The 12,117-nt window shown below is 37.5% G+C and overlaps 1 protein-coding gene across 1 annotated transcript in view; it reads right to left on the bottom strand.

The window, feature by feature from the left end:
- DNER (delta/notch-like EGF repeat containing) overlaps positions 1-12,117 on the bottom strand; it is a 74,270-nt gene that overhangs the window by 48,295 nt on the left and 13,858 nt on the right. The window contains exon 4 of the mRNA XM_009084441.1: positions 11,131-11,297. Coding sequence (XP_009082689.1) covers positions 11,131-11,297 — 167 coding nt within the window. The remainder of the gene's footprint in view (positions 1-11,130; positions 11,298-12,117) is intronic.

Here is a 12,117-nt window from a genome sequence, read left to right as displayed (position 1 = left end):
GTCGTGTAGTAACATAACAAAGCTATAATATTTCCAGGTAGGATTGCAGCTTCCAGGAACAGCACTGCTGTTATCAGAGCACACTGAAACATAGTTTATAAGCCTTAGTGATCCAGTATAGAATATATGTCTGATACTTCATGCACAGATGATGGAAAGTTACAGAATTAACCTAAAGTGTGAAAGAGCCAAGAGGAATTTTCTGTTTGACCACATCTCTCACATCACAGGAGAAAGTGCTATCCAGCAAGCTAAACAAGAGTGGTCAAAACACTCAACCATTGAGTGGCCATTGAACTTTGCACACATAAGAATATTTTAAAGAAAAGAAGCTAGGAAAGAAAGAACTATATTTTGATTACACTACTCACCAAGGGAAAAAAAGAAAAAGATATAGTTGAATTCTAGATCTTTCTCATAAAATGTTTTATGTGCAAATTTTATCCAATTATTATTTCATGTCCATAACAGTCACACTGTCCACATACCACATGATACAGCTAACATTCAAGACTATGAAAATTACTCTGAAAACAGTGGTCTATACTAAGTGCCACCATGCTCAAGTGATTCTTTGGATCTAAGCATGAAGTAGTAAATTGAGCTTAACTATATAAACCAATTTCCCTCTCTTATGGCACCACATATCACAATCTCGTGTAGTTATTCATCTAGCAAATCTAAGCCAGCTCAATCCTTCTCTCATTCATCGAAGTCATAGTTAACACATTTTAGAGACCTAACAAATGCAAAAGTGTAACAAGATGTTCTCATGATGCACTCCATTCTGAACATTTACCTTTACCTGCTGAAGTAGTAGAGGTGATTTTGATTTACAAATGGACAACCATTTATCATCTTTTCCATGACCTAATGGTCAGGGTCAGACCTGTCAATACCCTCAGGGCCCTCACACCAACACTGTTCTACAGATTTTGAAAAATGGTCAGGAATCCTTTCCTAGTTTGCCTCGGGATGATTACTGTGCATAAGGAGAAGACAAGAAGTGAGAAACAGGTAATCAATGCCATTCACAGTCTTTCATGCAGTATTTCAGTGCCATCAGTACCATACAGTCCATCTGAGATCACTCTCTAATGATGCTGCTAGGCAACATAGCATCTGGGGATACAAAAATACAGTTGCAACAACAAAATTGCTATTTTATCCACAAATGGTGCTATTTATAGGTGGTACAAGTCTCCCAAATTCTATATAGATCAGCATTGCTTACTGGGCTTTGTCACAGTATTTGTCAGATACTGCTTTTGAAAGTATATCTAGATTTTGCTGAGAATCAGTTCAAAAACTGTTGCAAATATTTTATTTTTCAACTGCTTTTGAAAGTATATCTAGATTTTACTGAGAATCAGTTCAAAGACTGTTGCAAATATTTTATTTTTCGAAAATTCTCATGAAACAGCAATTTAAAGAAATTTTTCTGGTTCTTGTTAAGTGACTGGAAACATTCTCATCGCATTGTTTTTCCTTCTCTTGATTGATAACACAGTCACAATCAGTTTCAAAATAGATATGTTTTCTTCCTTCACTACCAACACTGAAAACTCAGCCTGGGCTTCTAAAATCAAACATGTACTTTCTTCTCAGGCATAATAATTTAAAGCTAAGTGTGCTGCTGGTCAAGTCACATTCTCAGTAACATTGCTGCAATTCTACCAGAGGCAGATTGACAATGACATTGTTACACTGGTGTATCAGAAAGTAAAATTTGAGCCTCATGAAATTATTGCCCAAACTTTGGGAAGAAACAGCACACAGCTTGACTTTCAAACTGGAGCTCAGTTTTGCAGGACTGGCAGTTAAAATATATTTATGAACTGAGCAAACCAGTTGGATTCACTTAGCAAAGAAAAAAATCCCCAAACACATGTTCCATTACATTTCCTCTATAGCAAATGGCAGTTTCTGAATTTCAATGTTACTTAAACAATTACTCAACTTAATAGCTTGACTGGACCAAAACCCATGATGGAGCTATGAAATAGTCAGCTAGCAAGAGTACACTTGCATTTTAAAAACTTCTTGCATATACCTTATTAAGATGTGACAGTAGCTTAGATGTGACCTTCTGTCACAGCTTCAAGAACTCTGCTTACTGTCCAAAATAATGGTGAAAGTCCAGCTAAGGGTGACAAGACTAATCTTCTAATAGGTTTCCTGTAACATCACAATTTCCCATTATATGCTTATTTGTCAGCATTTCAATGGTGTTGCCAAGCTGGCAGTGAACTATTCTGGGCAGAAATGTAGACTACCAGAATCTCTGATACTACACTCCACAAAAGCAGTTAAGTGTGGTGGAATAAAAAATGACATGGCTGGGACTGCAGTAAGGGTAGATGGGATGGCAAGGTTGACTAGGATATATCTATAGAGACTGGTTCAACTTACAGGCTTTACGAGTGGCTACCTTACATTTAAATACCCTTTACAGTACGTTACACTTCTAGCTGAAGAGCTCAAAGCATCTTACAAGCCTCACATTGATACACTGTCAAATGTCCCAATTATGCACTGGAATCCTTATTTCACACATCAGGTTAAGCAGTCTGTCCAAGACCTCACAGTGCAAGAAACCATGTGGTCAATCAAACCATATCTGGACTGTGAATTGCTCACAAATGTCACATTTGAAGAAAGAAATGTTAAAATTGAAAACAAAAACCCAACCCACAAACAAAAGGTATTTTACCAGTCATTACAAATTTGACCAGATAAACATCCAAAGATAGGCTAGAATAATAATTTTCGACTGTTACTTGCTAGAAGTAGCAGTGAAAAAAAATTAATTTTGAATAATTTACTGATTAATTAAAGATCCCTCTAAATAGCAAAAATATATTTAAGTGCTAGCTTAAACATAATACAACGTTAACACCAGTAAATAGTCTAATGTCCAAATCTACATATGTGAGTCAAGGTACATGCAACTTGATCACGAAGGACAGGATAATTATTTTATATTTATAAAGATACCCTTTCTCAGTACCCTCAGAATGGTTTGGATTTCAGCTGAATGCTTAACTTTTTTGCCTTATAATGCCATCTTATTAAAAAGCCATTGAAATTAACACCTCACTGCACTTTTTTCACTGTTCACACTTCTGCTGCTGCTGCTATTGTGCATCAAAAAGCCATTTTCTGCAAGGTTAGCTCTTCTGCCCAGAACCCCAGCGAAATGTTCAGTTGAGCATGATACTCAATACCACAGACAATGGGGCCCTTCCAGGCAAATTAGAGGCATAAAAATCAGAACCCCATTAACTGGAGCAGTTGTCACCCAAATCCCCAGCAGCAAGGCTGACTTGCACAAAAGAAGCAAAGCAGTCACACACACAGAGCTTCCTGCACGTCGGCTGAGCAGCAGAACGGCACGAACACTCCAACCACAGCATGGGCAGGGCAATGAGGTTTCATTTAGTCCACACTGAAGGAAGGTTGAAGTCAAATGACTGCACATATGCCATGGGCTGGGAGCTCACAACGACGCTCAACTGGCACACGACAACTCGTTAAAGCTAGAGGAACTTGATTCCATGGCTTTCAGTGAATTCAATTCACACATCTCCTATTATGAAATAAAATTGTCCTATTTAATTTTTTGCTGAAGTGAAACCAATTTCAAGATGCAGCAAACTGCTTTCTTGTAATGGAAATGTGTGTGTGTTTTAATGGCATGTAACACACCATCCCAAAGCCTCACGTATAACTTGCCTCCTAATCTGAAATTCTATAGCCAGGTAACAGAAGCTAGAAAAGACTGACTTGTTTCAAAATATCTCTCTAGATTATTTATTTTTCACAGTTTTTACACTGTTTTACTCTGCCTATTCATCTGTTAGTGATGACCACTTGTTAATGCACAAGGAGGTCTTGCAAGGAGACTCATTAAATAACCAAAAAGCACCAAATCAGAAAATAACTACAGAGGGCAGAGATAGGAAAGAAAATACTTTGTGGCATTACAAAGGCAAGACAGCACTTTGGATAGGAAAACACTACCCTTTCGGATGTAGAACCATATGGTTCACACACTTCTTTAAAAGCAACAGACCTCTTGTGCTTGAGAGGCCAAACATTAATTTTACTTTCTAAGCAAAACTTCAAAACTTTTTGAGCCATTCAAGCAAGCTACCTTATAGGTGTTGGCATTTGAATGGCATCAGAATTCTTCATCTCACCACAAAGATGCTAGAGCATCCACTTCTACGTGAGTTTGTACAGCGACCGATTTTTTTAAGGAAATACTTCTGAAATACTTGATAAGTATAGTTTAAAGCAGTCAGTTATACTGTACTGCTCTAAAAGGCTGGACATCTTGGAGAAAAACAGATTACGTGCCTGTCTACATCAGTTCTTGTTTGCTGTGATGAAAATAAACATTATAATTTAAAGATTGTGCTGGAGGATTTGTTTTCTATTCAGATGAAATTATTCATTCATATTAAATGTTAAACCTTCTGCCATATTATATGCAAAGTCTTATCTGAGAGAGAGTAATTTTGCTTATAAATCTCTTCCTCTGATTTTATAAGCAGACAATAAGCTAAAAAGCTAATGTAGCAATATCTCATGAAAACTGCTTTTTTAGCAGCATCATGGAAGTGCTAAATAAAACACAAAGTCAAAAAGCAAGTGGTTTCAAGCTATTTGCAAGCATTTTTTTACAATTATAGATATAAAAACTTTTCTATCATATTACGTATGGGGAAATGGAGGCAAAATACTGATGCCCAGCTGTCTGGTTTACTATTTTTCTGAAAGAGTTCCCATCATTGCAGCTTCAGCAGTGGGCACATCCAGGCAGAAAAGTGGTTTTTCCAACATTTTATCACAAAAGGTGATGAGAAGCAGTTGGGTTTTTCAACCAAAATAACATGCTAACAGCAATGATAAAGACCTGAAAACATAATTGCATTTCTTAACGGTGTTAGGAGAAAAATAGGAAATAGGCTGCAAGCACACAGAATAGGCACTGCAAGCTCCACACTCTACACAGGCCTTTGGAGGCCCAAAACCTCCAAATGAATACCTTTTAAAACTAACTAATAAACATACAATATGCAATTTTGTACTGGTATGAAAATGAAAATGGCCTGAAGTTGTGTCAGGGGAGGTTTAGGTTGGATATTAGGAAAAGGTTTTTCACTCAGAGGGTGATTGGGCACTGAAAGAGCTTCCCAGGGCAGTGGTCACAGCCTGAGCCTGACAGAGCTCAAGGAGTGTTTGGACAATGCACATGATTTGGTCATGGTCAATGCACATGGTTTGGTCAGGCACATGATGGGATTCTTGGGACTGTCCTGTGCAGGGCCAGGAGTTGGACTCTGATGACCCTTGTGTGTCCCTTCCAACTCAGGATATTCTGTGATTCTATGCATTATTGCTCAAACTCCAAATTCATTGGGGAAAAAAAAGCTATGGTGATTTTGTTTACTAGCTGTTAACTGGGCTGTTAAATGTAATCTGCTATCTCTATAGTCACACAGGTATATCCACCAGTTTTCCAAGTAGACTGGAAACTGTGTGAAATTAGAACAGACTGCAAGTCTCTCAGTCATAGGTGTATCTTTTGATATATCTGAAGCACAGAACTGTTACCTTAGTGAACAGGTACATTAATTTAGTGCCAGGGTAAATCAACTGACTTGTAAAGGAACAGATGGTCTAAAATCACTGTAAAACTTCTAAAATGTAAATGTTACAAAAATGTATTTTAAAACTTTTAGCATATGTTGGGTTTGGGTTTCTAAGAATTTTGATAGCAGGCTGTGTTCTCAAAATTAATGTCCGTTTTCAATCAGTGTGTGTGTGCTGGTTTGAGCTGAAGTAGAGTTAACTTTCTTCATAGAGGTTAGTATGGGGCTATGTTTGGGTTTTGTGCTGAACACAGAGTTGATAATGCAGAGATGTTTTTGTTGTTGCTGAGCATTGCTCACACAGAGCCAAGGCCTTTGCTGCTTCCCATACTGCCACATGGCAAGGGAGTTGGGGATGCATGGGAGATTGGGAGGAGACACAGCTGGGACAGGTGACCCAAACTGACCCAAGGGATATTCCATACCATAGCACATCATGCTCAGTATATAAGGTGGGAGGAAGAAGGAGGAAGGGGGAACATCTGGAGTGATGGTGTTTGTCTTCCCAAGGAACCGTTACGCGTGATGTTCCCTGCTCTCCTGGAGATGCTGAACACCTCCTGTCTGTGGGAAGCAGTGAATTAATTCCTTGTTTTGCTTTGTTTGTGTGTGCAGCTTTTGCTTTCCCTATTAAACTGTCTCTATCTCAACCCATGGATTTTCTAGCTTTTACCCTTTTGATTCTCTCCCCCATCCTGCTGGTGGGGAGTGAGCGAGCGCTGCCTGGGGTTTGGTGGCTGCTGGGGTTAGACCACGACAGTGTGATTACATGCTTGGATAAAAAAGATGCATGCAACAAATCATAGAGGACTTTTGAGAGAGTTGCCATACAAGCAGAAAATGTCCTTCAGAGCCCTTCAGAAAGGCCTTTTTTGTAAAAAAAAAAAAAAAAGAATGCATTACTTTTCTTAAGAGAGCTATTATTTAATCAATTTAGTAAATCTTATGCACTTGCAACAAGCTTGTATAGAAAAATAAGTCTGTGTTCCAAAATCCTGTGTATTATTCCCTGAAAGAGAGAAGTGAACTCTGCTGGGTGGTTTAGATTCCCCCCAAAACACAAAACAAGCAGCACTTTCAACACACCACAGAGATCCTTAACTGTAAACTGTATCATTCATGAGACTCTGAGTCTGAAAGAGTCATGCACAACCTGACAGGGCATCAGGGAACTCTTATATCATTTTTCCACAATTATATATTGTATTTCATCTGATTTCAACTTTTCAAGACATACTGCAATGGCAAAGAGGTGTATGACTCTATTAAGGTAAAGTTTTGCTGTTAACTCCGTTTAAAATATCCTAATTACTAATAACCATTACTGCTAGCATGAATATATTAAGATCCTGAGTTAAAACAAATACTGATGAGACATTTTATAAATATGATAAAGAGTTTACATGCAGAAATCACTCCTTAATTTCAAAAGAACATTGGTACAGATAGTATGAAGCTACAACTATTGAAATAAAAGGCAGACTTTGCATGAATTGATGTTTTAAATGTTAAACCCTTAACTGCCATCTCTTATTTAAAGATATTTTAATTCTCGTCTGCTTTACCTTCTAAGTATCTCTTTGGCAAATCTTGACACCCACCCATAGCACTCCAGAGAACAGTTCTTTTGCTACATAGATTTCAAAAACATTTCCTATTCAGAAATGTCCTCAGTACTTTTTATTTTTTTAAGTTCTGAATTTTGGCACAATTTTATTACATTCTCTTGGTATCAAATGAAACATTTGTGTTACAAACAGTGAGCAGAGATGAGCAGTTCACCTGGCTTGTACTATAGACCAAATTCACAGTGATTACCTTTGCCTGGCAGTAACCTGGCATTAAAAGCCACCAGCACCTTGGGATGTGCCCAGGGATGTGTTGGCTGCCCCAACCCTGGCAGTGCTCAGAGTCAGGTTGGATGAGGCCTTGAGCATCCTGGTCTAGTGGGGAGGTGTCCCTGCCCATGGCAGAAGAGGTTGTGATTAGATGATCTGTAGGGTCTATTATAGCTTCTAAAATTCTATGATTCTATGTGCTTCATCCTATTCCTAACCCACCTACCCTACTGAGTGAGTCAATATCTTCAGGGGCTTTTTCACTACAAAATCTGAACCATATTGGTCCTTTTTTTCCCCCTTTGGCTAATAAGTACACTTCCTAATAATGCCTAATAAATATCTTACAGAAGGTACAAATCTTCAAGTTAGCACTCTTTGCTGTCTACTGGGGCTCGTTTTAACAGGGTTAATGCTGTAATTTAACAACATCATCATGCTGCTCAATCCCAGCATCAAAGCTCTTTTCCTGCACTGCGAAAGGATATTTGCAGATGCAGCAGCCATTTTATAGATCACATCACAGAATCCAGACTGCTTTCTTTTCTTTAGTCGTGCTCCACTCTTCCCCTCTGTTCTCACACAGAGCAGGTACTGTCTCCGGGGTGAACCGCAGTGTGCTGAAGGTGTCTATTTTTAGATCTCCCAAACAGCATTCTTCCCAACCTCTAGACATTGTGCCCCAAACCACATGATCAGCAAATCAGCACACTCCTGCAGATTTTTGAGTCTTTGCAATCTTACCTAAACAACTTTAAACTTGTGGCACTATGAGGTAACACAAAACAAAGAATATTTCTGTTAATGTTTTATCTTGGGCATAAATAACTTGTTCAGAAAAATTTGTAAAGAGGTAATTTTGGAGGCAATGCAGTGAGAAGCGAGTCAAAAGTGATTCAAATAAGATGTAGATCAAAAAAAGAAAAATCAACCCCAAAAAAATCACTCAGATCTTCCCCTTTTTTGTTTTATCGTCCTAATCAAATTTTTTTTTTAAAGGTTACAAAAATGCCATTGCACAGAATTCACCAATTAAGAGAAGAAACCTTTAAAACCTCATCTGAATAAACAGAAAAAGAGTGGGGGAAGAAGGGGGAAATTATATAAAGTAAATACAGAGACTGGCATGGTCCACAGCCTTACTGTGTGACTGTGCTTATAGCATCCAGCAGAATCTTGTGGTCTCATATTGTTCTAGTTTAAATATCATGGATAAAAGCACAAACAACATTATTGCATTTTTATATATAATCACCCATTTTAGTTTATTGTACCTTAGAATAAGTTTGTCATGTATAGAAAGAAACACATGGAAAGTTCCCTGTAAGAAAAACTTTATTGATGTGGTCTTATTGAAAATTAAATGATTAAAAGCTAAAAACTTGTGAGGCACATCAGATTCACCGACCATTTCCAGACAGGTGGATCAGACCTGAAGATTTCATTATTTTTCTATAAGCCTTCGTTGAATTACTGATTTCAGTGGAGTTAAGATAAAATTCAGCATATTTCACACCAAATAACCCAGTTCCTTTTAAAGTTTTACACCCAAGATTTACACTTCATTGGATGAAAAATGTTAGTGGAAAGTAAGCAGAGTATTTCCATACAATTGAGAAGGAAATTCAGAGGCTACTCTGTTTTATCTTTCTTAAAATAAGTGTTGATAGGTCACAAACACTTTTAAACTTACAAGTTCTTGTTTCAGCTTCTGTATTGCTTTAGTATTTCACCCTTCTTTTGCTCATGTATTTCAATAAAGATAATAATTACGGGAAAAGCTATAACTAAATTAAGGCCACATAAAATAGCTAACTCCAAAAAACAGTTGACTTATCTCATTACTTGATTATATCATAGTATAAAGTTGCAACAGCTCAGGACTAAAAGATACACAGAAAGAACGTTTCACATTCATCTTCTATGAAAAGCATTACAGTTAATCCATCCATTTGCTAAAATAAATAGGATTTATAGAAATCAAATGCACTTTAACCACACTCATCTTGCCTAAGCACTCAGATGCTCCTATTCATGAACACATCACATTACTACTGGAGTCTCCCTGCTGCTTCATGCATATGCATTCATGATTCATGTTCTTTACATAAATCAAATTACACTACAGCAACTGGAAAATTCTACAAAGAATTCCACTACCAGGAAATGAAAAAGAAAGCCCAAAGAAAGTATGGAAGACCACACCAAAGCAAAATAAAATGTCTCAGAAAACATGCACTGCATGAAACAAGAAATTTTTATGAAATAAACGTCATTTTATATTCATCAAGGGAGAGGAATATTTTCACTTCAAGTTACCCAGCACAGACAAAAAAATTCCTAGTGGGAATTCCAGTGACCAAAAGGCAGCTACCAAGACAAGTGGGACAAGACAAACAATGAAAGAGCAACACAATATATGTTTAAGCTGTCTAAATTGTGCTGTATGGCACATACAGTCAAGAGGAGCCTACACAGAGCTACTTAGGCCCTCGGTTTGGGAGCTCATAGACCAAACTCTGCCTTCTGGTACTTCCATGAGTGCATAAAAGTTACAAATGATCCTGCCTTCAGGACACTGTGATCATAGGTTAAGTACCACAAGGCAAATGCAAAGATTTATTCCTGAGTAAGACACACGAGAATAGCTTTAACTCTGATAAATGACATGCAGAACTAGATTAACAGGGGGGAAAAAAAAGAAAAGGAGAAAACTGAGTATCTTGGAAGAAATAAGAATAATGAGAAAAACCCCTAGAAAATTACTTGAGGAAAATAAACATCACTAAAAGAAACCACTGCTGACAGGAAATAAATTATTATACCAACAACCTTCAAGCAGTATCTTTGCTAACTGATAGCTCAAAAAGGAGAGAATGAGGCACTAGTCTTGCATTTAGGGGTTTCTGTACTAGCTACACGCTTGGAATTTGGCCTAATGTTTCTACATCAGAATGCTCTTAATTTTACATTTATCAGCATGATAAGCTATTGAATACCCATTGTGGCAGCTCATAGTTCATGACAAGATATACAGCATTTCAAGCAGATAACAAAAAATGCTGCTATTACAATAACTTCGGTTTCATGTCACTGCTATAATGAAACATCTGCACAGAAATCTCAATTTAATTAAGTCTATTGTATCTATGCATAAATATTGCACTAAATCAGTATTATTTCCCATACACTTAAAAATAACATACCAGCCTATTTTCATGACACTCCTTCCACAAAGATGCTTAACCTTGAATTACCCAATGAAATAATGAGCATATTTTTGAGGTTTCATATTCACAGAGACAAAGGTAGAAGATAAAAAAGTAGCACAATTAAACACTATTAAAATACAACAGGAAATCTGAGCTTCTAATATAGCTTTTCCTTTTACTATGTACAGGTTTAAGCTTCTTCACAAAGCTTCCCACAACACACTATCTGGCAAAGAAACACCTCAGGCATTCAGAGTTACGTACTGCAGCATTTATCAAATGTGTTACAGGGTCCCAACAGCACATCTGGATCTTCCAGGAGCACCTAAACTAAAGAATGACTCCTTTGTTCCTCTCAATGTTGGGCAAGCCATTAGCTGTCACCTAGAGGGGTGGACAGAAAGTCAGTGTGTTACTCACCAATAAAGTAGTTGTTTCCCAATGCAAGCATTTCTTCAGAAAGAACAAGTCCACCCATGGCCTGAAGAAGAGTGACACTTCTGCCATCAATGAGTGAACACTGTTTAAATCCAGTGCTTGTGACCTTCCACAGCAGGATGAGAGAAGCAGTCGCATCTTGCCTTATTCTAAGAAAAGAAATGATGAGAATATTTACACTGAGGGAAATTAGTGTTCTTGGGAAGTACACATCACTATAGAACAAAACCTTATCAGCAAAGGAGGAAAACTTAAATCTAGCCAAGTATAGAATCAGGAAAAGTCCTGAAGGCTTTTAGCATCTCCACAAAATTAAAAAATGGCTTTATTGTAAGATTTGCATAATAGTACATGTAAGAGTAGATTAAATCATACAGAGTCCCAATTTCTGATACTTGAAGGTCACCATCTTAATGCCCAAGAAGAGTTTTACATAAACATTACATAACAGTAAAGGATCCTTATCCAGTCTTTATATTTATGCCTTTTTCAATAGTATCCTCCATTCTACATCGACAATGCCATCGTTTTCTCCAGCTGAAGTACATTCAGCACTTTTGTTTACTGAAGAACATTCAATGTTCGTTCAATACAGAAAGACAGATCCTGGTAGAAATCCTCATTTGTTTGACACACCAGATCGAGAATTCAGGACAGTTTATTCTTGTAAACCAAATGAGTCATGTAATGCTCCCAAGGTCACTGAGTCCATGGTGCCTTCCTGAATATTGACAGATTGGATATAGAGCCTACTAGTGCATACATACTGTTGGCTCCTTTAGGGAGCACTATTGACTATGCCAGTGTTTCTGTCCTCTCAGTATACTTTTTTTCCCTACTCACCTCCATAAAAGAAACAATAAAAACTTGTCATGTTTCTGGCAAGTTCCCAAATATTTGCATTAATTTCCTCTGAAGGAATCCCAGATGAGTTTGAACAATCCTCCAGAAATTCAAACACAGCTGCAT

This window comes from Acanthisitta chloris, unplaced genomic scaffold, assembly GCF_000695815.1.
Source record: "Acanthisitta chloris isolate BGI_N310 unplaced genomic scaffold, ASM69581v1 scaffold16391, whole genome shotgun sequence".
Classification (NCBI taxonomy): Eukaryota; Metazoa; Chordata; class Aves; order Passeriformes; family Acanthisittidae; genus Acanthisitta; species Acanthisitta chloris.
The sequence above is the reverse complement of the archived record's forward strand: the minus strand, read 5'-3'. Positions and strand labels throughout refer to the sequence as shown.